This window comes from Lissotriton helveticus, chromosome 5_1 (assembly GCF_964261635.1).
Source record: "Lissotriton helveticus chromosome 5_1, aLisHel1.1, whole genome shotgun sequence".
In the NCBI taxonomy this organism is placed as follows: domain Eukaryota; kingdom Metazoa; phylum Chordata; class Amphibia; order Caudata; family Salamandridae; genus Lissotriton; species Lissotriton helveticus.
The window spans coordinates 1255109714-1255137083 of NC_136065.1; the positions used below are offsets into that span (position 1 = coordinate 1255109714).

Genomic DNA, 27370 nt, shown 5'->3' on the forward strand with positions numbered 1-27370 from the left:
TATTGGCTTGTGCCTTCAAGGTATGGTCCACTGTGAGCCCTAGATTTTTTACTTTGTCGTTAACTAGTCTAAGACGGATGGAATTATGAGATGTGGTTTGGACCATCTAAATTTACAGCAGGTGCCCAAAGGGTTGTTTTGCATCCATACATACACATTGGAAATTTGGAAGATTGGTACGTAACTGGGAGTGCTCCGTTTTGTCAGCAGCACTTTTTAACTTGTTCTAGTAAGTTATTTGCCTAGGGACAAACTGGAGATATGGTGACAGAAAATTTTATTTTTGAGCAATGACCTGATGCTGCAGATCAGGTTTGAATCAACTTAACCAAAGAGCAGACTATATTTTAAAACAAGAGATGAGAATGAAAGTGGGGCATGCCGCAGGTACTCCATACCCCATTGGAAAGATGCTGCTTCGTCTTGGCAGCTAAAGCTTTCAGGCTTTCATTTTATATTAGCCCTTTCAACAAAGATAATTACACATTCAGACTGAATTAGTCTATATAATACCGAAATACATATTGTTCTGAAACATGACAAACCTTTGGTGCTCTGTTCTTCCTGATCATCGCAAGGCTCATTATGGTTTTCATTTTCGTCCTCATTCATGTCCTGAAAGTCATTCGGATTTTGATTTCCCTTTCTTGTTTTCTTGAATAACACATCTTTCTCAGCCTTCACAACTCCTGTTTAAGAAGGACAGAACGTATGAATGCAAAAGGATCTGTATGTACATGAGGCCTCAATTTAATACCTCCAGGACCTTATTGGTTTAAATATGTCATGCTAAAATTGGCACAAAATGCTTCAACGTAAACATATATCATCATATAGTCAGTCAGAAGTTTTACTGCTCTGTGAATGTCAAACTTTCATTGTCTTGGTTAGTGGCTGTAGCCGAAAGTGTAACCATAAAATTCTAGGGGGTTAAACTTCAGGATTTGGTGCATCTGTTTTGGGGTCATTTGTTCCTGCAATTCTGCCTTCATTCTCATTGCATAACCACAAGTTGTTGCGTGCACACCCAAGCATGCCCCTGTTTGTAACATTTGTTTTCATAAGGTGCTGTGCGATTGGGAGAACCTCCCGCAACTTATGCTGCACCTCCCTTTTTATAAGGGAGTCAACACTTTTTATGGCCTCAAGCAATGAAAATTGCTAATGCTCTTTTCACTTTCTTAGTTCTGATTCTGAAAGATAGCTTACCCCTTTCCAAGTCGATGGGCTTATTGGATCACACATGAATTGGAATGAAAAGGGCATTAGAGACGCTACATAATTACAACATGGAAAACAAGCTCATAGCTAATGCATCTAGGGCAAAAATGCCGATCTTTGGCCACAAGTTAAAAAAAACAAACATTGGCATGGCAGCTGGGCCCTCTAAGGATAACCACGACCAATAAGTACACCTACCTGGGAGTACAATTTACAGATACCTGCAGACCAGTACTGCAGGTTAAAGCACTGGAAGCAAAAGCAGCTAAGCTAACATATGGCTTCTGCAAATTACACCACAAGCTTGCAAGTCACTCACCGGAGGGGATCCGAAGAGTAATGCAAGCCAAGCTAATGTCTACACTCAGCTATGAATAACAATAAAGGGTCTGGCTCAAAAGACAGCAAGGCTGAGCTCACAATAACCAAAACTCAAAACCGAATGCCAATGCTGCTACTATTCAGGCAAAATTAATACCAGATGTAAGAAATGACCATCAATACATCCTAAAGCTCATTAGTCGCTTTTTAAATTTTTGGAATTATCACTTCATTTTTTCAAAGGAACATTTTTCATTTTATATATAGACAGTGCTTATACAAATACCCACTAATACAACACAATGAATCACAAATTACACAACACCTCACATCACACTCTCAATTTCAAACATCCTACACTCATACACATACACATTATTACATTCAATTGGAATAAACCAAACATATATCTTTAACACAGCAGACCTAGTTGCCAAAAAGGAAACTGCTACATCAAATCAACTTAATATTTTTTGCATCAATCATTATAATAAACACAATATACATTTAATATAAAATGTCAACGTTTGGTTTTATCCTCTGGTCTACGCATTTCAAACCTCCATATTTAAGAGGTTCTCATCAGGACCAAACTCTCTCTAAGTCAAGTAAAATGCTCAAAACCATTAAAGGCGTATATTAAAGATAATGAATATCCAGGTTTGAGGAAGATTGTAGTTGAGGCTGGTAATGTAGGTAGTTGCGTGTGGAAATCTTGTCTTCACAGGTATCAATCCCGGTTTCGCAAGTCTTTTTACAATATCAGCAGTGTTTTGGGTCCATTCCGGATCGGGTTACCAGCGGCCTATCGGTGTGCCAGGCACACCAATTTTGCACCGGTTTTGCTGTTTGGTACACTCAGCTATAGCCACCTTGTCTTCCCTGGTTTGTTGACCAAAATATTGGAGGGTCTGTACACAATGGCATATAGAAAAGTCTTCAAGCTCCCTTACACAACTAGGCATTCACTGATCCGTCTAGAATTCAACATCACAGCAATGGACATTGAATACAAAAAAGAATTAGTCAAATTCCAACATAACGTGCACAATGCATGTCCGGGCACAATTAGGGCAGCACTACAGGTGGTCTTTACAGATAACAATAGTCGCTGGGCGAGGTACGTCTTGATGGCCAAAAAAACACTGGGACTGTCAATCGAACTCTCAACAGAGATATCATTAACAAAGTGTAGTCTAAAGACCCTGCTAAAAAAGCGTGGCAAGAACATCTCGAGGCAACAAGACCTTGAATGGATTAGACCAGTTCTGGGTGCAGACGCCCTTATTAATTCACATGAAACTACTGCATGCCAGCCCTATTTAAAAGCAGGTCTTGGAAGGCAAGCCCTACAAAATGTCATGAGGGTGAGGCTCCTAACTTTGCCAATACAAGACTATAGAGCCCACTGGAAAAACTGGTTGTTAAGTGGGTCCACTTGTTGTCTGTGCCAACACCACGCAGAATCTGTGGAACATGTAATTTGTTTGTGCCCAGCTTTGCTGTCCCCAAGGCACATGTATTTAAGAACCATCAGGTAGATTCATCAAAGACCCGTTTTGCGAGTCTTTAATAGCGATTCATAAGGAATCGCTATTAAGGACTTGCAAAACGGGATTCATGTAGGAATCGCTAAATAAATTGCGATTCCTACACATTCCTTATTTGCGATTAGCAAATTGCTAATCGCAAATAAGGAATAACTTCCCATTCATTCCTACAGGCCCATAGGAATGAATGGGGAGTTATTCCTTATTTGCGATTAGCAATTTACTAATCGCAAATAAGGATGCGATTTCAAGGGTGCCAGGGGTGTGCAAAGGACACCCTGTAGCACCCCTGAAATGCAAATTTACACAGGTGTTGCGCACACACATGTCCAAAGGACATGTGTGTGTGTAACATGCAACTGAAAAAAATGCACTAAAGTGCTTTTTTCTATTTTTTTCGCTATTTACCACGAAGTCTGACTTCGTGGTAAATAGCGACCAAATATTGCGAATTCGCAATTCAAAATTGGTTAATGAATTGTATTTAAGGAATCTCAAATAGAGATTCCTTAAATGCAATGCCTCGCAAATATGCGATTTCGCTATTACCGATTTTTGCATTTGGGATAATGTATCCCAAATGCAAAAATTGCGCTCGCAAAGGGCCAGATTCTGAGAATCTGGCCCTTTGCGGGCGCAATTTCCTTTCATTAATCTACCTGCATGTTCATACATCACAGCATAAGAACCTGGAAGGAGGCCTTAAGGCACATTTACACCACCACAGTCCAGATGGCGCTTTCACTAACTGGGAAGTTTTATGCAGCTGCTGGAATGTTCTTACGATCGCCCAGAGAAGTGACAGTTGAATAAATCATGCTGCAAGGACCACTGGCACTTGCAACTACTTAGCATAGCACTTTTAATACTATTTATGTCTATACTAACTTTTACTAGGAACAGGATGGCCTCCTCAGTTTGCATACCCCCGCATGCCAAATTCTACATGACTTTTTTCTAAATGGACCTTTTTTGGTATAAAGTTACTTAAGTACAGTTACTTTATAGTATCTTTGCATTTTAACCTCTTTTTGTTTTATTTAGATTTTATGTATTTTATTATAACCTTTTCTAACTTGCATTTTCTTCCGCTTTTGTAAAGGATTTTAATTAATCATACAATAAAGTTGTTGCACAGTGTTAAGTCAATGGGCAAATACAGTTCAGTCTGCTGATGCATGTTATGGGATAGAGGTTATATCTCCTTAGTAATAGGGTTGCCCATATGTTCTTACTAAGCAGATAAACTTTAATAAGAATCTTGAAAACAGAGGTCTGCACAACCAGAGTATGCAGATTCGCCTAAATACATATTTTTAAAAACATATAGCGCTTAGAATTCGCTCATTCCCTATGTTTTTGGCCCTTCCCAGTCACAGGCCCTTGGCCCACCCACACAAGTGAGGTACCACTTAACTCAGGAGACTTTGGGAAATGCTGGTGGAAGTTTGAGGATCCATGCAGACTCCAAAACTTTCCATCACAGATATGTGAGGAAAATGTTTTTGTTTTTTTTACAAAGTTTGAGGTTTGCAAGGGATTCTAGGTAACAGAACCTGGTGAGAGCCACACAAGTCCCTATATCCTGTATTGCCCTGTGTGTCTGGTTTTAAAAAACGTATAGGTTTGCTAGGTTTCCCTAGCTGCCAGCTGAGCTGCGGTTCAAAATCTACAGCTAGGTAAATTGCAAAAGAGGGTCACTTTTCACTGGAAAAATGTGTTGTGTCCATGTTGCGATTTGGGCTGTTTCTTATTGCGGGGACTATGCCTACCCACACAAGTGAGGTATCATTTTTATCAGGATACTTAGGGGAACACAGAATAGTAGAACAAGTGTTATTACTAACTGACTTTATTTGCATTTTTGCCTTACAAATGTAAGACAATTTGTAAAAAAAAAAATCATTTGTGCAAATAACCACTGCTTCTAAACTCTATATTTTGTTCCCATTTTAGAAATGTATAGGTTTCCTTTGTACCTATTTTTCACTTTTTATATTTTACCAAATGAATTGCTATATACCCGGTACACAATTAAAAACCATTGCAAGATGCCAGCTCAGTTATTGGCTCTGGGTTTCTCTGGTTCTTGGTGAACCTAACAAGTCCTATATATCCCCAAAACCAGTGGATGTATTGATATATTGCTTTAAAAAATCTGTCATACTTAAGAAGAAGTTACAGATGAAAACGTAGGCACAAATGGCTGTTTTTTTCAACTCAATATCCATATTTTTTATTTTCAATTGTCAGTTTCTATATAAAACCTTGAAAGATCTACACATATGGCCCCTTGCTAAATTTAGAATGTTGTCTACGTTTCATAAATGTATAGCTTTCTGGGATCCATTATTGCTTTCACGCCCATTTCTTCCACTGACTGGAAGGAGGTTGAAAGCATAAAAAATAGCAAAAATAGGCTATGTCCCAGTAAAATGCCAAAACTATGTAGAAAATGTTGTTTTTCTGACAAATGTCTGCCTGTCCCTGAAAGCTGAGAAGATGGTGATTTCAGCATCGCAAACCCTTTGTTGATGCCAAGTGCTGGGAAAAGCACAGGTGCTTCCTTGTGCAGCACTTTTCCCATAAAAAAAGCAAAATGTAGCTGTATTTTGGCACATTTTTGGGTCCCCTCCAGAGGAATCCACAAACCCTGGGTACCTTTAAAATCCTCAGGATGTTGGAAGAAAAGGGCGTAAATTTGTAGTGGACACCTTATGTAAACAAAACGTTACAGTGTGCTAAGCGCAAACTAGCCCAAGTAGCCAAAAAATGGCTTACCAGAGGGAGGGAAAGGCCTAGCAGCAAAAGGGTTAAAAATATAAGCGTTGTTTACAATGTAGTTTCATTTATAAAAGTGCTGTGTCCTGCTTATATATCAATCTGGTATTTCTTGGTGTTGTTTCATGCATTTGTATTTGACTTGTGTGAACATTTTTGGGTACAGAAGCGTAATTTCTGGCATTTTGTGTCATGTTTCGTATGTGAGATTTCAGACATTAAGAATTATTCCTGGCTGCATTATTCAATACCATTTGGGTGCAAATCTTATTGTGAGCATGAGAACAATTGCTGTTGTTTGCTACACTTTTATTTCTTGAACAATATTTTTTTGTACAAAATGCATCATCCAGAAGCGCATTCTCCACTAAATACCAGATTTCCATTTTGTGCCGTTACACAAATAGAAATTATATACATTTTGCACACCCTCAACTTTTAAGACCCCTGACTCTGTTTACTGAGCAGCACTGTTTTTTACTCCTATCAAGGTATTCGTTATTTAGTGGAATAAAAATGTCTGCTTGTGTAATATTATTATTATTATTATTATTAATTTTATACGGCGCACAGGTACCCGGAGGTTTTCCGGCGCCATCGGACACACGTAGACTGAGAGAGAAAAAAACCTATTGATTGAATAACCATGTTTTTAGGCCTTTGCGAAAGTTCTTATGGATGGTTTCATGCCGAAGTGGCGTGCGGTGTGAGTTCCACAGTGAAGGGCCCAGGTAAGAAAAAGACCTGCCCCCCATATGCGACCGTCTGGTCCAAGGAACTGAGAATTTGGCCTGAGGGGAGGATCGGGGAAGGCGCGTTGGTAGGTAGGGATGGACTAAGGCACTCAAATACTGTGGTGCTGTGCCCAATTTAATTTTGTGCATATAGCACAGGGCCTTGAATTTAATCCTAAAACAGTGGAGGTCCAGGAGCGAGCCTGAAATGGAAGCACTTCTAGGCACCTGGCAAAGCAGTCTGGCCACCGAGTTCTGTACTACCTGCAGTTTTCACACCACCTCCTTGTTGGCTCCAAAATACAGGATGTTCCAATAGTCTAGCCTGGAAGTAATAAGGGCCTGAACCACTGTTCTTTGCGTAGGACTAGGTAACATAACATCCAAAGTATTTTTTTGAGCCGTTTTAGGATGGTGAAACAGGTTGCGGCTACCTTGACTGCTTGCTACCTCATTGATAGCTGGTCGTCAATGATTACGCCTAGATTACGGACTAATTGCACGGTTGGGGGAGAGCACCCATTTGGGGAGGCCAGTGTTGGGGGTCTTTGTTTTTCCAAAGAACTAAGACTTCTGTTTTTCCGCTGTTAGGTTTTAACATGTTGGCATGCATCCAATCTGCTATGTTTAGCAGCCCTACCTGGAGAGAGGATGCCATAGATGCCTCCTTGGTAGAGAGGGGGAAGATTAGCTGGGTATCATCAGCGTACGAAAAAATAGATAATCAAGCATCTTCAGCTATTGTTGCCAGAGGTCTGACGTAGTTTTTAAATAATAATGGGCTGAGGATAGAGCCCTGTGGTACTCCATAAGGAGAAGCGTGGGACTTAGAACTTGCTGGCGGGGAAAAGACCTGAAAAGTACGGTTGGTCAAAAAATCTGTGAGCCATTTGAGTGCTGGCCCGATAACGCCAAAAGATTGTAAAGCCTTTAGAAGGGTGGTATGTGACACAGTATCAAAAGCAGACTCAAATCAAGCAGTGGGAATGCCACAGTTTCACCCATATCAAGATGTTGATGCAAAGTTTCTGTAACTCCCACTAGAGTGGTTTCCATAGAGAAACCTGCGCTAAATCCAGACTGTGATGCATGTAGAACATTGTGGGAGTCAACAAACTGACTTTGTTGTTGGTTAATATGTTTTTCTATAATTTTTGAGAAAGCTAGAAGTACAGACATTTGGCAGAAATTGGATAATTCCATCAGATCAGCATTAGCTTTTTTCAAGAGTGGGTGAACCATGGCATGTTTCCATGCAGATGGGACAACTGCTTCCTGCAAGGATGCATTAAGCAACTGCATGATAAATTTAAGTGACGATGGCTCCAATTTTTGATTTATAGGAATGGGAAGAAGATCCCTGGGTGAGTCAGATTTAAGGCTATTTAAGACGTGTTTGAAAGAGGTGGTATTCAGAGGCAACCAATTTTCTAGTGCATTAGTAGGCACAGCAATCTGATTCGCCAGCGGAGCAAAGAAGCCCGCTTCATTTGCTTCACCACATTAGTTGTAACTTCATTCAGTTCTTCGTGGATTTTCTCCACTTTACCATTAAAAAACTTGGCTAAATCCTCGCATGGGCTTCATTGAGCACGGGGGGGGGGAGGGCGTAGTTTGGCAAGAAAGATCTTCTAATAATTTAAACAAGACCTTAGGGCTGTTATGTTATGGTTTTGTTTACATCTTCAGCTCGGGCAGCGTTGAAGAGGGAATGATAGTCCCTTTTAGATAATTTGTACATACATCTGGATTCAGGCGCATAGTCCTTCCTCCAATGTCTTTGCATTTGTTTTTCTCTGTTTTAAACCTTTCCGAAAACCAGCGGGCAGGAGGTCGATGAGTGTTAAATTGTTTGATAGATGATGGAAGGCACACATCAATGGATGTATGAATCCAGCTATGGATGGTGCCAAAGTCTGCTAAATTAATTGAGGTGATGGCAGGAATGTTTTTCAAGAGGTGTTGATTAAAAGAATCTATACCTAAATTCTTCCAGTTTCTTAACCCTGACTTGGTAGTTAAGGTGGACATGTTCTCACGCTGCCGATCTAGCCTCACCCTGAAACCGAACAAGAACTGATCGGACCAAAGTATAGGGAGAGCTGCCTGGCATGAGATACTGGATAGATTTGAAGAAAAGGGGTCTAACAGGTAGCCTTACCCAATGGGTGGAACCTGAATTGCAGAGTAGGACATTCATAGCTACCAAATTGGCCGTCTGAAAGTGCTTGTAGTGCATGTTGGATCTTTGAAGTGATTATTTAAGTCTCCCAGGATGGTGAAATTGGCAGCATCCAACAGAAAAGGGGCGATGAGTTCGGGAAAAGCCGCTGCCCATTGCCCTGCTGGCCCCGGCGGGCGATACATCAAAATCCCCGAGAGAGTGAATTGGGGGTGCGAGGGAAAGTTTGAAAAAGCTGGCCTCGCAATCCTTAAAGGGTAAGTTCTCCCATTTACAGATATATTCATTCTTAAAAATTAACGCAATGCCACCTCTGGTTTTGACCCCACAATCCATCCTAATTATCGTGTAGTTGGGGGGCAGAGCAGATGCAACATTGGGGCCAGAGCTCTCATGTAACCATGTTTCCATAAGGAAAATAGTATCAGGTTGTGTATTCCACAAGAGGTCAAAGATGTCATCCTTATGTTTGGGGAGCGACCAACAATTTATGTTAAAAAAGGTAAAATCCTTTGGAGGAGTAACCTTACTCCTTACAGAGGAGTGGATCTGTGTATTATAATTCGAGGAAACAGTATTATAAGAGATATTGTCCCTGCTAGGCTGTGTAGTAACGGCAAAGCCGCAGCAGGAGCAGGTGGGATCAGGACTTTCCGGCTTGAAAGTACTACAGTCCTGTAGTGGCCTAGGCCGGAGCCTGTGAAGCATCTTTTGTGAATATCTCCTCTTTTCCCTGAAAAAAGGGGCAGGGATCATGGCCCCTGGCCCCAGCCGGCCGCAGACAGGTTTGCCTTTCGCGCGCTGACGGCGCTTCTGCTGCGCAGTGAGGGTGACATGCCGATTAAATAGGCTAGAGCGCTGACCGTTCCGCTCCATTCCTAGCAGTCCCAACAGACCAGAGACCGGGAATCTAGGATGCAGGCACCCTCCACAACAAACGGGGAAAGCCCGTGGTGGACCGGGATGCAGGCATCGGACCCCGCCACAAAACAAAGTGCAAAGTGCAGAAGGATACAGTAACGTGAGTTTCAGTTTTTAAAATTCAAGTTAGTTTTAAAAGCAAAGTGTTAAAATCATTTTGTGGAGCTTAGTAGTCAAGCACCGTGATTTTAGTAGCAGTTGCAACTCGTTACTGAGCACGTCCGCAGTAAAATAGCTGTCCTCATAAAATAGCTGCTACTTCCTCATGTGACACAAAAGGGGATGATGGTCGGAGCGTTTGAGCAAATTAAACACTCACCCCCAGTCAACTGATCTGGGTTTAATACATCACATTCTTTAGCTCACTCCACCACCCAAGTTCAGACATGGCCATATGCACATCAGTCTGACCCTGTGCCTCATGGGAACAGTCCAGCCCGAACTGCCAAGCCATGTCTTCCCTGGACCGGAATCAAGCATCCTGGGACCGGTTTCGGATTCATAATCCTCATCAGCCAGGCTATATTGAATCCAGTGGCAGAGTGAGCAAGGGACTCACGTCTGAGCATACCCTGCCAACTTAGGGCGAACAAAGCGATACAAAAGGGGATAATGGAGGGAGCGTTTGAGCAAATCAAACACTCACCCCCAGGCAACTGATCTGGGTTTAATCCATCACCATTCTTTAGCTCACTGCGCCACCCCAGTTCAGACATGGCCTCATGTGACGCCAGAGTACTTGGTGTGCGAGGAATTTGGCTTTTGAGGACAAGGTTATTTTTACCATTTCATAGTTGACATGCAAAACAAATTACCACTGACAGAGTGATCTAAATAGCTTACAGCATGTGCAGCAGGCAAATGTGTGGGATCTTGACTATAAAGAGTTTTGCCCAATTATTTCAGAATAACCAGTAACTTGCTGTCCTGTTACCCTGCAATATAGACACAGCATCACCTGTGTACTTCCAGGGGCGAGAGACTTAAAGCATCGTCACCAACCAACAGGGCATCAGACTACTATAACTTTAGCAACTTTCAGAAACACAAACACCCTCCTGCCTCATATTTTCTTGGATTCAGCGAAGTTACAGGTGCTGCTTCCAGTAGGTGCAACAGTGTACCACAGTTATTGCTAGGCATTTGGAGGCAGATTGTGCACTGGGTCCTGGACTGCTTATGCTCTTTACTATTCATGTCTGGGGCTGGAGTACAAACTTTAGTGCCACTGAAATACATCCTACTCTTAGCATGCACTCTGCAGCAAAAGCAGTCAGAAACACACAGGCTTGCATTTTTCAAAAAACATCAATTCCTTCATTCCGCACCACCCTCCCCCCATCATGGATCATGAAAAGAAATCTGGCTATTTCAGAGTGGCGGCTAGGGTGGCTGCAGTACAACTAAATTTGTTTTTGCCAGTAGGCAGCCAGAGCAAAAACAGTTAGCATTTACCTCTGGCCAATGCTCACACTGTTTATTGATTGCAGAACTTTATAGTCAAGAGCCTGCTCGTTTTCCGTATCCATTTTTATTGGTTGTGGTTCCTTTCTTTTTTATTTTCTGTGTTTTTGGGAGATCGAATTCTGCTCCGCATGAAACAAAATATGCTCCTGTTTTCCTGCTTGTTTGTCGGTCGGTACAATAGGGGGTGGTGATGGACAGAGCATCTGAACCAATCAAACACTCACACCCAGTCAACAGATCTGGGTTTGATCCATCACCGTTCTTTAGCCCACTCTGCCACCCTAGTTCAGACATGGCCATATGCAAATCAGTCTGACCCTGTGCCTCATGGTAACAGTTTCAGCCCGAACTGCCAAGCCATGCCTTCCCTGGACCGGATTCAAGCTTCCTAGGACCGGTTTCTGGCATTACAGCCGTCTTCAGCCAGGCTTGCTTGAATCCAGTGGCAAAGTGAGCAAGGGACTGCCGTCTGAGCATACCCTGCCAAACTTATGGCGAACAAAGCAGTACAAAAGGGGGTGGTGATGGACGGAGCATCTGAACCAATTAAACACTCACACCCAGTCAACAGATCTGGGTTTGATCCATCACCGTTCTTTAGCCCACTCTGCCACCCAAGTTCAGACATGGCCATATGCAAATCGGGCTGCAGTGTACATGCGCTGTCTGCAAGACATGCTGTTACCTCTATGAGGAGAGTAATCCCGCCTGTTGTTCACTCCTGCATTGCTTTTATTTCCTGGCTCCCAATTGGTTAGCATACTCATACATCAATTCCGATTTTAGGTGAGGAGCACCGGCCAACTACAGTTTCCTTACACTAGGGTTATGTGTTCTTTGGGGACTACTTGTTTACTTTATTTCCTATTAGTGTTCCCCTGCGCTGTTAATTTTTTCACCAAGGTGCCCGCTTTACATCCGCCAAACGCATAACTTGTAAGTATTCGGTGCTGCTTTACATTTAGCACAGCACCCACTTTTATTTATTTTTTAAGGCCACAAATAACTTGTATGTATTTGGGCGGCGCACATTATAGTTAGTACGGTGCCGGCTTTTATTTACTTTTTTAGCCCGCGCATAACTTGTATGTCTTTGGGCGCCACGCTGTATATTTAGCATGACACTCATTTTTATTTATTTAGCCATGTGCTTAACTTGGATGTATTTGGGCATGGCGCTTTATATTTAGCACGCGCCCGCATTTTTTTTTTTTTAGCACCGCGCATAACTTATATGCCTTCAGGTGAGACGCTTATTGTTTAACACAGCACCCGCTTTTATTTATTTATTTAGCTGCACACATTACTTGGATGTATTCATTCGCCGCGATTTATATTTAGCGCAGCGCAGCGCGCCCGCTATTATGTTTTTTTTTCGCCGTGCAAATAACTTAAGGTCCCTTACCCCTCTTTCTGCATCCTCCTTGTCTCAGACCTACCAACATGAGACGGTCCGCCTCATGTTGTTGGGTCTGTGAAAAGGAGGACTACGAATTGAGGTAATATTTTCAACATAGTAGACAGCAATTATTAATCAGGTTTTTTTTTGTTTTTTGTTACATGGAGGTCACCAAAACACCTTAGTTTACTTAGTGCTCTGGTGCCTGCTTCTCATTTTGGTGCTGCTCTGCAACTTAGGAAATTCGTTCTATTGTAAGATATAGAGCAGCTTGTAACATAAAACTGGTCTCCGAAATTAATTTCAGAGCTTATTTACATGCAGTGCTTGCAGGGAGGTATTGTGCCTTCCAAGTACTGTACGAAACATGTTAGTATTAATCGCGTGGTAGGAATCGTTTTATCAGTCTGCTGGAATTCAAACCTGATGTGTGCACATAACATATATATATATGGGAGGGACATTACACTACTGAATTATTTTCATAGTTTATGAAGTAACAAATTAATGAGCTTTTAAAGAGGGGTTTGATGTTGGATTAAGCAGAAACTCTAAAAAAGGAAATATTCTAACCCAACTAAACTAGTCTTTTTTTATTTGTGACATTTACCCCTTCTAAATGTTCAGGGAATATAAACCATGTGGCAATCATTAAATAGCATCACTTTTTCCTTTGTTTCCATCTAGCTAACCTGCTATACAAATGTGTCTTAGGGTGAACTATCATGTATAATTTAGTTCCCTTTAACTCCTTGGATGAAATGATGTACTTCAGTTGCTGGTGTGTGTGTGCATGTGTGCTTTTATGCATGTTTACTTGTGTGAATGCGCACCCGTAATTTTCACCTATGCGCCCATATGCCTGTTCTCTGTGTTAATGTTGTCTATCTATGCATGTACAATAGCAAAGTCAGACCTATGTACTTCGTCAGTGGGTGTGTGAAGGAATACTATGAGAGCGGGAACCAAACTTACCTATTTCCCTCGATCCCACCAGTCGGGAGAAAGTTGACGCCAAAGAGTTAACTTCCCCACCTCCCAAGGAATCCCCAGGAAGCAAGAGGGCTCAGGACGCTGCTCAGCAAGGCGAAGAAGACGGGAAGGACGTGGACCGCTGGTACGAAGACTGGAGGACGCTAGAAGGCCGCCGCAACTCTGGAGAGTTGCGGCAGATGCAGTGAGTGGGACAGCAGGGGACGGGGTTGTAAAGGGAGGGCATGAGAATCCTTAAACGAGCACAACCCGAGCACCATCCTTAGTCCTCTTCACCCTTTATTTCTCGCTAGAAACCTTACTATTTAATCATTCATATTTAACCGCTCCATCAACCAAGAGCACGAATGTGTTGAGGCAATAGTATCGGGGCGTGTAAAAACTAACCCGTCCAATCCTTGTTATTTCAACCCAGTATCCCTTAGTTAAAATCGAGTGTTACCTGACTGAAAGGAAAGGGAGCAGAGATCCCTACCGCGAAGTATACCTAAAAGAGAGCTTACTTTTTCCTTTTTATTACCTAAGAGAGGGAAGGGTATCCCTTCCACCCTGACCTTCTATTTTCTCCTCACTTTCGGTGTGGTGACGGTAATCTTGTTGAGGACAGGACAGACCACTGACCGCTCTTTTCTTCTCTTGGAGACACTCCGGGAAGGCAATCCCCAGACCCAGAAGACCAGAAGATGATGGGCAGAAGACAGGAGACATCCTAAAGCACGAACCACTTGACCATCTCAACTATAAACTCACCTAATATCATCTTTACCATTTGTCCTACTTCAATAAAAGTAAACCATTCAACCACCACTCAGGCCTCTGAGTTTCTATTTCCGCCCATGCCTCAGACAAGTAGTGTCAGAAGTGGGATCTGCGGAAATGGAGGCCGCACTTCAGAAAATAGCAGACAATCAAGAGAGGCTGGAACGCATTGTGGAAAAGTTTCTGGCTGTAGCAGAGGAAGACGAGGGAAAACTTCATCAAACCCTGACTAGTCACAGCCAAATTCAAGAGAACTCAATCGGAAAGTTAGCAAATACCCTTAGCCAACAAAGTGGACCTACCACCCTCCCCTCTGTGGTGCTACAAAAAATATTTGAGTGGAGAAGATCCTGAGTTCTTCTTTTCCAATTTTGAACGGATGGCCAGGGCCGCAAGATGGCCCCTGGAGAAATGGGGTCATTACTTAGGACCCCTCCTTTCAGGAGATATGCAAGCAGCCTACCAGGCAGCCAACCCCCTGGGGTTAACCCCTTATGATGATATAAAGAACAACATCCTGGTAAGACTAGGTATAGATGAGCAAACTTATCGTATAAGATTGCGGCAAATCAAGGAAGGACTCCAAGAAACGCCTAGAGCGCTCTCATACCGAGTAAAAGACATGGCAGATAGATGGTTCAAGCCATTGGGATCAAGTAAAGAAGAAATCATGGAGAGAATTTATTTAGAACAATATTCGACTTCCCTACATCCACCCATACAGAAATGGGTACAACAACACATCCAGCTCAATATAGAGAGAACAGTTGAAATAGCCAGTGCCTTTAGTAGAGCCATGGAACTACAAAAGGGCAAAGAAGAAGCTCATGTGAAACCGTCAGGACACACTATCATAAAGAGCCATAGGCTCCCTGTAACAAAAACAACTGAGACTGTTACTCTGTTGCCTGGTCCTTTACCTGCCCCTTTTAGACCAACCATCCCCACAGGACCCCAATGTTTTAATTGTGGAGGGTTTGGACACATAGCCAGGGTATTCCCTCAAAGAGAAGAGCCGATGGAAGTAGGACTAACACGATCCTACTACTGCACTAGAGAAGGGCAACCCCTTCCCTACCACAAAACAGTGAGAGTAAACGGTGAGGACCGTTCTGCCCTAATCGATATAGGCTGTCTGCATAGTGTCATGAGGCCTCAAACCATGCTCAGGGGTAACCCTCAACCCACAGGTCTAGTCAACATACAATGTGTGCATGGGAACAATAGGCAATACCCTACTACGGAGGTTCCGGTACAACATGAGCCAGCGGTAGAACCGATCCCTTTCCGTGTGGGACTTATCCCAAAACTCCCAGAACCATTCATATTAGGAAGAGACTATCCCTACATAAACAAGCTTCTAAAAGATGAAACCGAAGAATGGAGAAAGACTGCTCCACTCTCTAAAGAGCCCGACCTTGGGTTTGCCCCAGGTAAAGCCAGAAAAAGTAACAAGCAAAAGAAAAGAGAAAAACACATGTGGTCACAAATAGCCCTGACACAACCCCAAGAGGAAGTTATGGGGCAATACGATCCAGGGTTCTCAATAGCGCAAAGAGAAGACCCAACCCTAAGGGAAGCCTGGAACAACGCCAAGGAAGAGGAAGACCCCGATCAAGTAGGTCCCCAATTCTTTGTAAGAAGAGAGTTACTATATAGGAAGGAAGGGAGGGACCACAAACCTCAGTTGTTAGTACCCCAAATATATAGAGATGAAGTCCTTTTTCTGGCCCATAACCATTTGCTGGGGGGTCATTTGGTTGGGGAAAAGACCGAGAGAGATATTCTAGATAAGTTCTACTGGCCAGGGATATATTAACAGATCCGTTGGTATTGTAAAGAATGTTCTGCTTGCCAGAAGAATAGTAGATGTCTTCCCCCTAAAGCCCTCCTTTGCCCTTTACCCATAATTGAAGAACCCTTCACCCGGGTGGGAATGGACATTATTGGTCCCCTTCTTCCCTCTCGTAGTGGCTGCAGGTATGTGTTGTTCTTGGTATATTATGCCACACGTTTCCCCGAGGCTGTGACTCTAAGACAACCCAACGCCTCTCAGATGGGCAAAGCTATGATTTTTATTTTTTCCAGAGTAGGATTTCCCTGGGAAATCATAACTGACCAGGGCACCCCTTTTGTGTCTAAGTTGATGAAGCAAGTTTGCCAACAGTTGAACATCAAACAACTAAGAACATCCGCCTACCATCCACAAACTGATGGGTTAGTGGAAAGATATAATGCCACCCTTAAAACCACCCTAAAAAAACTCCTTGATCTTAAGACTAGAAAATGGGAGGATATGTTGCCTATGGCTCTTTTCGCCATCCGCTTTAAACAGCAGAAGAGCACAGGGTATTCGCCCTTTGAATTATTATATGGAAGGTCCCCACGTACACTCTTAGATATGGAAAAAGAGGAATGGGAAGAAGAACACCGGGGTAAACCTTTACCTGAATACATCCTGGGTCTCAAAACTCACCTCCAAGAAATAAGCAGTTTTGTAAAAACCCATCTGGGGCAGGCCCGATGTTCTCAAAAGCCCAATATGATAAGAATACTAAGACCCGTACCTTCGGCATAGGAGACTATGTTTTATTGATGTTGTCTAGCTCCGACCATAAGATGTTAGGGCAGTGGCAGGGGCCTTTCAGGATAATTGAAAAGGTAACCGGGGTAACCTACCGTCTGGAACTAGACCCTAAAAGGTCTGCCCATTCTCAGATATATCATGTCAATCTATTAAAAATGGGAAGGGCCCATTCCTACCCTGCTGGGACTCACGGATATGACCGAACCCTTGTATCACCATCATATAGATCCTGAGCTCTCAGTTCAAGCAAGACACGAGTTATGCACTTGTTTAAAACCCTTACAAGTTGTATTTTCCCTTATGCCAGAAAAAACAGACGTTAGGGAGCATGAAATACATACTCTCCCAGGGAAAAAAGTGAAGCTGCGACCTTATAGAATCCCAGAGGCTAGGAGAGAAGCAGTAAAACAAGAAGTAGAACAAATGTTCCTAATGGGGATAATAGAGCCATCCTCCAGCGAATGGAATTCCCCTATTGTTTTAGTGCCAAAGCCTGATGGGTCTATCAGGTTTTGCATAGACTTTAGGGAAGTGAACAAGATCTCACAATTTGACTCATACCCTTTACCGAGAGTCAATGAAATTATTCACAGAATTCGAAAGGTCCGCTACAGCAGTACTCTCGATCTCTACAAAGGGTATTGGCAAATTCCCTTACATAAAGAGGATAGAGAGAAAAACACCTTTTCCACTCCAAAAGGGTTGTTTCAATTTACTGTCCTTCCCTTTGGACTACATGGGGCCCCTGCTACATTTCAAAGAGTAATTAACACAGTATTAAAATCCTGTGAGGCATTCACTGTGGCCTATATTGACGACATCATTATATACAGTGACACGTGGGAACAAAATGCCCACCATTTAAAAGCAGTGATCCAAACCCTGGGGAAAAAGGGGTTTACCATAAATCCTTCCAAAAGCAAACTAGATACCAAATCTGTTAAATATCTTGGTTATTTGTTAGGAGAATGTTTAATATAACCCCAAGAAGACAAAGTGGAGGCTATCACCGCCATTCCCTTCCCGAAAACTAAGAAAGACTTGAGGGCCTTCTTAGGAGTTATGGGTTATTACCGACGCTTCGTCCCTAACTTCTCACAGATTGCCAACCCCTTAACAGATCTGCTAAAGAAAGAAGCTAAAACAGAAAAGGAACTGAATAATCCTTCCTTTACAGCGATATAGGCTTTCCATCAGTTGAAACAAGCTATTACTACTAAACCTTTCCTTCTCAGCCATGACTTTACCAAACCCTTTATATTACAAACAGATGCTTCAGAACACAGGTTGGGGGCGGTATGGTCTCAAACTGATTCCCAAGGGCATGAAATACCAGTCCTATATATTAGTAGAAAACTGTTTCCACGAGAAAAAAAATATGCTGTCATAGAAAAGGAAGCGCTCGCCATCAAAAGGACCATAGAGTCACTTCGCTATTATTTAGAAGGGCAGGAGTTTGTCCTATTCACTGATCATGCCCCCTTGGAGTGGATGGCCAAGTACAAGGGTCATAATGATAGGGTCTTAAGATGGTTTCTAACACTCCAACCTTAAAGTTTTACCACTTTACACCGGAAAGGAAAAGAACAAACCAATGGGGACTTCCTATCCAGATATCTCCTTGATCTTTTTCTTGCAGGCAAGAAAGTTAGGGAAGGAGGATGTGAAGGAATACTACGAGAGCGGGAACCAAACATACCTTTTTCCGCCGATCCCGCCAGTCGAGAAAAAGTGGATGCCAAAGAGTGAACTTCCCCACCTCCCACCGTCCTACAGGAAACAACAAAGAACGAAGGAAAGCTGGACGAATGGGAGCAGAAGGGAATGCCGGAAGAGGCGGGACAGCCAGCATTTAGGGGTCTGACGCAGGAGGAAGGGGCGGACTGGAGGAGGAACCCGGAAGATGCCGAGGCCCATAATGACAGGACGGAGTATCGGAAGGAATTCCCAGGAAGCAAGAGGACCGAGGACGACGCTCAGCAAGGCGAAGAAGACGGGGAAGACATGGACCACTGGTGCGAAGACTGGTGGACGCAGGAAGGCTTTGCGGCAGACGCGGTGAGTGGGACAGCAGGGGAGGGGGTTGTAAAGGGAGGGCACGAGAATCCTTAAACGAGCACAACCCGAGCACTATCATTAGTCCCCTTCACCCCTTTTTCCTCGCTGGAAACCTTATTATTTAATCGTCCATATTTAACAGCTCCATCAACCAAGAGCACGAATGTGTTGAGGCAATAGTATTGGGGCGTGTAAAAACTAACCCGTCCAATCCATGTTATTTCAACCCAGTATCTCTTAGTGGAAATCGAGTGTTACCATCCAATCCACAATACAGAATTCCACATCATCCCACAACATTCAACAGCACACCACATAATTAAACTTCACTACATACACCTCCACAACATAAAATACCATTCCACATAATTACACTCCATGACACACAATCCCACTCCACATAATTCCAGTACACTCAGTACCACATAATTACTAACCACACAATTCCACTGCACCCCGTGCCACATAATTCCACTACACAAATCCACTCCACCCCACACAATTCCACAACTAACAATTCCAATCCAACCCACATAATTCCACTCCACACCTCATACAGCCACTTCACTCAATAACACATGGGTAAAGGACATTGTCTATTTACAATGACAATAGCTCTAACTATTGCACAAGCGATATATATTGGCTTTGCCAATGCTTGTTTTTTTAGTAGTAACTTACACTTGAATTTTGTGAATGAGCAAAAAGGAGTACCTTACTCAAAAGGGTAACTTATTCTAAAGTGTAAGTTACTCAATAAAGTGTTTTATGTTTATTCTTCTTTGTGAGGAATTAACCCATTACCGTTTCCCTGGGATTGTTGCAGACTATGTACTTTTTTTTACACTCACATCATACCTTGTATATTGGATTTTTGATGTCCCATTAGCCCTGCGTCTTCTTTTTCCTTCGGTCGTAAAGAAAACACAGAGGTGGCAATTAGAGGACCTATAATAAAAAAAACATAATAATTTACAACTTAATTGAAAATACATTCCAGTAGGGTTATTATAGAAAAGATGTGGGATGCAACCATCACGCAATGTCAGAGTTCACAGCACGAAACTGAGGAAATTACTGAAAGATGCCTAGAGTAAAATCCACACTGAACTGGCAGAAGGTTGACAGCATCTTACATTTCAGACCACTTCTCAGTTTGCTGTGACTTACATTACACTGGAAGATCTGTCACATAGTCCACACAGGGAAAGGTGCACATTTTTTGGTCTCGCCTGGCGAACGCAGTGCGAAGCGCTGTCGCCAGCGAGATCTATTGTTGTGGACTTGCCTTGGAAGTGGGACAGGAGATGGGCACGCGCAGAGCTTTCGGCGATTTGAGCAGGTGTACGTGCTTGTAGAGACGGGCTTGCATCACGTGTACAGCTACTGATGGGTGCCGCAGCGCTGCGTTTATTAGGCTCGAGACTGTAGCTACTTTGTTGTGAACGTGCTTACGAAGACGTGCTAGCTTTCACAAGTAAAGGACGGCACGTGTTTAGCTGGCGTCGGGCGCCAGACCACGTTAATTAGCTTCCTGCTTTGTTTTTGACAATTTAGCTTAGGCAGCCGTCTCACTGTGCTTTTCCTATTAACGTGCCCCCGTGGCAATAACTGATTTGGCACACCCACACAAAAACACACACACACACGCACAAACACCCACACCCCCATGCTTTCGCTTTCCCTCCCTCCAGCGTTTCAGCCCACGCTCTCCGACTCGGCCCGCTCTCACCTGTTGTACTCCATTAGCGCCATTGGGTGACACAGCCTGTCCGTTTCGCTGTGCCAGTGGGCGGCAGGAGGCCTGGGGCAGCGGAAGAGCCCGGCCCCGGTGACCGGGTGGAATGGCAGAGGCGGTGACTGGGTGGAACGGGGAGACTCCGCTGAGTCCGGCTCTGCAGGAGCAGGTGCAGCGCATCCGGCGCCAAGAGCCACCCGGGCCGTGTTTGCGTCACTTCCTTCAGTGCTCTCGGTCCGGCTCTACCGGTACAGTGGCCGCTGGACGTGGCACTTGAGTGCTGTGGCTGATGCGAGGGCAGTGAGTAGGACTCTCCGGGGTCTGCATCCTCCGCAGAGGTGGGGCTGGTTCCTCCCCTTGTCTCCGGCTCCATGTGCGTGCATTGCACAGAGCAGTGCATGCTGGGAGTTGTAGTCTTGGTGGATTCGTCTGGATTAACGCACCCAATAATGATGATCTGTTACAGGAAAGCACAAGACTCGTTTAGCGCCTGCTCTCCTCATGTGCAGAGCAGAAGCAGTATTCAGCATGCTAATCCATGTGAGGTTTGGTTGAAAGGTGTTTGTTGCTTGCAGCAGTGATTCAGAGAGAGGGCAGGGTGCAGCCCGGGTTTTAACAATGACGCCTTGTTTGGGCACAGTGTCCACTTAATTTGATGTGCTTGCAGCAGTGATTCAGAGAGAGGGCAGGGTGCAGCCCGGGTTTTAACAATGGCGCCTTGTTTGGGCACAGTGTTCACTTAATTTGATGTGCACATTCATGTTGTAGCACGGCACCTGTAGAGAGCAGGGCGAAAGTAGAAAGCTCATCTGTAAGGGCCGCCTGAAAAAAGTCCCTCCTCAACAAGACCAGCAGAGGTAACTGTGCAACTCTGGGCATGGAAGTAGCACTGGCGGAGGAGCCAATTGATGAGTTTCACTCTACGGCCTCCACTGTTAGCAAGCCCCGGTATTGCACCCCCCCTCCCTCACTTACATTGCCGGGCATGCTGACTACTCTTTACAGCTACAAGAACACTGCCTCAGAGTGTTGGGGGATGCCCTAAGGAACAATGCACAGGAAGCAGCTTCAAACAGGTAAAGTTCCTCTAGCCGCCGCTGTCATGTCTATATTTTTGTCATCATGGCGGCAGCTTCACGTTCCTCCGCTTTCATATTTATATCATCATAGCGGCTGCTTGACCGGCCGCTGCTTTTGTGTTGGTATTTCTATCATCATGGTGTCAGCTTCATAAGGCCGTCATGGGAACTAGCATGCAATGCCCTTTAATATTTGCTGCTGTAGAAGTTTGCTTACTGCTGTGTCCATCTCAATACAATATGAAGCCTGTGCGTGTTTGGTTGGGTGGGCACTGTGCCCTCACGGTGAGCTGGGGGGCCGGGTTGGATGATTTGGGAAAATAATAATGATGTAAGTTGGTGCCGGGTTATAGCGTCTGGCGTGGAGGGCCTGCATATTAAATTAAGCTGGCGCTGCGCTTTATGTTCTCTGTGCTGAGGGACAGCTGTTCCCAAACACCAATAAAAGGAAGGAAGACCACTGCTTTGTCACTCTCCATAGGAGTATTAGCCACGGACAGCTGTGCCATGTTGTAGGAGGAGTGCACGCTGCGGCCTCCAACCCCTATTGTTAAGGATTCTGGACTTGGGGTCAGACCTTGTAGGAGGCACCACTTTCACCTTTTCAAAGATTCTGTTTTAGCTGCCCTACAACACTTGGCAGTGCCAGAGCCACCCCCTAGGGCACTGCATTGAAGAGTTTAACATGGGCACTGTGCTTCCTGCGCTCAGCACTGTAGGCCCTGGAGCTAACCTCCCTGCAAGGCAAAAATGTCTACTGTATGCAACCTAGAAGGCATGCAGACACCCTAGAACCTGATAATCGTTTATGGCAATGTGTGTGCTGTTGCATCTGGGATGGCTTATGAGTGCTAATGTGATTCATGTACCGGTTTGTTGCATAATCTGAGGCACTACATGACCTAAACAATTGCTGCCCTGGACACTGGGTGCCTTGGCAGTAGTTGTTTTATATGTGAGTACTTGTGATATAGGTATATCGTTTTATGCCTGACTTGACCCTGATAACACATGCTATTTCAGCAATTGCCTCACAGGCATAGTGCCCCTAACTAGTTCTTATCTTCGTTCTACCTTGTCTGCAGCCGTGGACTGTGGTTACGGGCTTAAGAGATGCAGTACTGGCAGACATTTTGTCTTTCTTCTGGGGTTGTGTGTGGTTGGCATGTAGTGTTTGACCTTCTTCTGTGTTTGTTGCCATTTCCCAGCACACATGGATGAGTTGATCTCCGAGTTCAACCTGCCTTATTTTAGTATTTGATTCCTAACCCACTAATGCTGCCAGTACCTTACTGTATTTGTGGCGTGAACCTGAAGTTACGTTAAGATAAAGTGTTTAGTAAAGTGCTGCAGATACCCATAAGGGCATCCCAGCACTAGGGGAGGTCTGCAAGCACCAGGAAGCACACCACCCACACCAGTGCAATGTGTCTCCCTGCCCAGCGCTCTGGGTTCACGAGGACGCATACCACCCATGCCACTGTAGTGTGTCTCTCTGCGGGCACCCAGAAGCTCACCATCCATGCCAGTTTAGTGTGTCTCCCTGCCCGGCTCTCTGGGGACACTAGGACGCCCACCATCCATGCTAGTTGTGTGTCTCCCTGCAAGTCTCTCTCTTGGGGCACTAGGACGCCCACCATCCATGCTAGTTGTGTGTCTCCCTGCAAGTCTCTCTCTTGGGGCACTAGGACGCCCACCGTCCATGCCAGTTGAGTGTGTCTCCATGCCCGGCTCTCTGGGTGCACCAGGACACACGCTACCCAAGCTGTATCTGCAGTCAATTTTTGTACTTACTACCATTCTTATCTGAGTTTAGAATTTATCAGTTTGTATCTTTTATGCTCTTCATACACTCTAAAGTCCTTATGTAATGTAACTTGTTCTATTGTAATGCGCTCTGACACCTTCAGGTAAAGTTTGCGCTATATAAAAACACATAAAAAATTACATAAATAACCTGGAGACCCCCACTCCGTTCACCTCTCCTGCTGTATAGTGTATTTTCATTTACTGTTGCCTGCATATCTTTCCATCCCTCTCAGGCTCCTTAACCCCTTCGACGCTGATGACGAGCTGGGCTCGTCATGAGGTAGCCTCCTCGCACGCTCATGACGAGCCCAGCTCGTCACGTAACATACGCTTTTGAAAAAGTCAGCGTACGAGCGGAATTCCGCCCGCACGCATGCGGTTAACATACCAAGCATTTGCAATGTAATAGTTCTCGCATTTGCGAAAGATTGAGCTATTGGCGTTGTAAATGACAATGCCTTTTATGTGTTATTTTTTCAAAACAGATAAATAAAAGGCATTGTCATTTACAATGCCAATAGCTTAAACTCTTGCGAATCCGAGACCTATTGCATTGCACATGCTTGTTCCCTTTGTGCCATACTTGTATTCTTATTGGTAGTCTGTGGAGCCTGTACTACCTGCAACGGCTCAAAAAATGCAAAAACATACTGTGCTGTCTGGAGCGCATGAACTAACTTCACAACTCAGCGAGTGAGAATGTATGATCCTGATACCGCAACATACAAACAGTAAGCTGCAACCATAGCTCCATGTTTTTGGACTGTGAGGCCTGCAAAGCATTCGCTAACTTGTGGTATTTTTGAGGTAGCGCAAGTGACAAAGACGGCAAGCATTCTTTAAATGAATCCACATTGCTCACTTCTGAGCCTGTGATTTTCAAGACAATAAATAAGATTTGAAAACAATATTGAAATGGCTATTGAACTGGCACTTGATATGTTACTTAAAGCAAAATCGGAGGTGGGACTAAGAGCCAATAACGTTCAAGTAACTAGGCTCCACAAGCAATAATCAAACTAACAGAGAAGGTACTGTTTCAACAGAAAAAAAAGAGAAAAACAAAACAGTGGACGAGGATTATTTTCTGGCGCCCTCACACATCCTTGGGGATGTCATGTTTCATCATCAGGCGTTGCTCCATCTAGGGCCAACGCTGCAATGCCCTTTAGGCCCCACGAGGGACCTCTTTGGCAGAGACCTTTTATTTTTCTTGCCGTACGAAGAAGTGTGCAAGTGTGAGGGCATCCTAAATGTGTGAGATGGAATGATAGTGTATTCAATAGTGAGGAAAAATTACATAAAACTGTCTAAGAGATACCCCATAAATTATTTTAATGTGATTGTTCTCCTGTCAGGATTACAAACTGTACAGGGTCAGAGCTACTGTAGGGGCGTGATGTAACCAAGTAGCTTCAAATCTATGGGTATAGTCAGGTTAGGTGTTGTCAGGTCGACATGTTTCACGCCCAAAGGTCAAATAAAAGATCCACTGTGCTCCTTCAAGACGTAAAAAAGGAGGTTGGTAATCCTACCCTGCACCTAAACCATTATGAGTAGTATAGGTATTACCCTAAAAGTAAATGCCTGGTTCAGTGGTAAAAAAATGATCATCCAACCTGAAAAGGAAGAGGAAACAGTAGGAAGAATAAAATAGTGTGCATAGATTCTGCATATCTGGTTCAATGCGTCACCAGGATCACTCTGGTAGTACACAATATCAAAATTGCTCCAAAAGGTAGACATGTACATACTCTTATTGGCACCTTTCATCATACAGCAAAAACAATAAACAATCTCTGCCAAAGTGACACTTCATGGAGCATGTAGGACATTGCAGCACCGGTCCTACGAGGAGCAACGCCCGATGATGAAGCATGACATCCCTAGGAATGTGTGAAAACACTAGGAAATAATCCTTAGGATTCCCTCTCCGTGTCTCATCCACCGTATTCTCTCTCTTTCTTTTTTCTGATAGGAACAATTGATATGTTACACCTTTAACCAAAGACACTGGCAACTGATACACTATATTCTTACACAAAGACAGAGTGTAACCTCACCAAGAGAACTCAGGGCTTGGTTGATTTCCTGCATCACGTTGTTGTAAAGTTCCTTCTGCCAGTGATGTAAAAGCGTCCACTCCTCTTCAGAGAAACATGCAACCACATCACAAAATGTAACTGGTGCCTGGAAAACACAATTTGCTTTATAGATTAGGTAACCCCTTAAAACTAAGTGGGGCTGAAGCGAAATATAATGCTCTTTGTTTTCCCTGTAAAGTAACACATGTTAACAAACAAAGTCTATCAATAATTGCTTAGGGCGAGATTCACTAATGATTTTGTGTGCGCCTAATTTGAATTTAGGTACACAAAGAAAGTATTCAATTGATGGGATTCCACATCTAGGTTGCCCTGAATAAATGTGGAAATCCCTCCTGTGTGTTGAATTACTAAATAAAGGATTTTTTAAACAAATCAAAGGTGCACCACCCAGAGATTCTATTGATCAAAGCAAGTCAATTGTCCATAACAAAAGAATGAAAAAATATTCAGTGTTTCTTTTTTCTTTTCTCTTTCCTTTATTTTTATTCCAAAGAGAACACAGCGTTCAACATAACGGACAGTCGACGCATTTCGTCCATTTACAGGACTTCTTCAGGGCAATATAGTAGGGTAGGATCAAACCCATCCAGGCGTATTGGTAGTGAGTGTGATTTCTCACTGGTTTCCATTCCTCGTCAAGAACCGTATTGTGTTCAGAGTAGTGACCCTATATTTTCCTGATAAGAAAGTAGAGTTGACCAGCAGGGCCACATCCAAATTTTAAGGCGTCTTTCCCCGACACATACAATATTATTATTAAGAGAAGTTATCCAGACTATAAGTCTCAGTAAATATTAGCAATAGTAAGCAAGACCCCGGCCAGTTTGAAAGACGTCTTATTACTAGAAAGGCACAGTACGAGTTAATTACAAAAGGCATATATCCGGCATTAAGGCCCTATTGTATGGATGGGACGGGAAGGTAAAAGAACCTTCCTAGAAAGTTTGATTTCAGATATCCCTTGCTGATGTCCCATTGTTGTATTTACTCTGAGGCTCGTAGATGACAACGTCTTTCAAACTGGAGGGGCCTTGCCTACTATTGCTAATATCTACTAAGACTTATAGTCTGGATAACTTCCCTTAATAATAATATTGTGTGTGTCGGGGAAGGACGCCTTAAAATTTGGATGTGGTCCTGCTGGTCAACCCTACTTTCTTATCAGGAAAATATAGGGTCACTACTCTGAACATAATACGGTTCTTGACGAGGAAAGGAAACCAGTGAGAAATCACACTCACTACCAATACACCTGGATGGGTTTGATTGTACCCTAATATATTGCCCTGAAGAAGTCCTGTAAATGGACGAAACGCGTCGGCTGTCCGTTATGTTGAACGCTGTGTTCTCTCTGGAATAAAAATAAAAGAAAGAGAAAAGAAAAAAGAAACACTGAAGATTTCTTCATTCGTTTGTTATGGACAATTGACTTGCTTTGATCAATAGAATCTCTGGGTGGTGCACCTTTGCTTTGTTAAAAAATGACTATGGTCCTGGCTGGGAAATAGTACTGTGGCAGTGGGTACTGAACAGTGTGCACACAGCTCCCATCTGAAATAGTGGGTATATCACAAATTGAGTAGAAAAACTCAGGTTAGGTGCTGTCAGATAAGAGGTCCCAATGCCAGATCTTCCTCCTTTTTTTACTAAATTAATGAATTTG

The 27370-nt window shown here is 43.6% G+C and overlaps 1 protein-coding gene across 2 annotated transcripts in view; it reads right to left on the bottom strand.

Annotated features, from left to right (window-relative positions):
- Positions 1-27370, bottom strand: part of LOC144755272 (uncharacterized) — a 159442-nt gene that overhangs the window by 102588 nt on the left and 29484 nt on the right. For both annotated transcript variants that reach the window (XM_078644039.1, XM_078644040.1), the window contains exons 2-4: positions 25663-25789; positions 19832-19921; positions 546-689 (exon numbers count right to left, since the gene is read on the bottom strand). In XM_078644039.1, coding sequence (XP_078500165.1) covers positions 546-689; positions 19832-19921; positions 25663-25789 — 361 coding nt within the window. The remainder of the gene's footprint in view (positions 1-545; positions 690-19831; positions 19922-25662; positions 25790-27370) is intronic.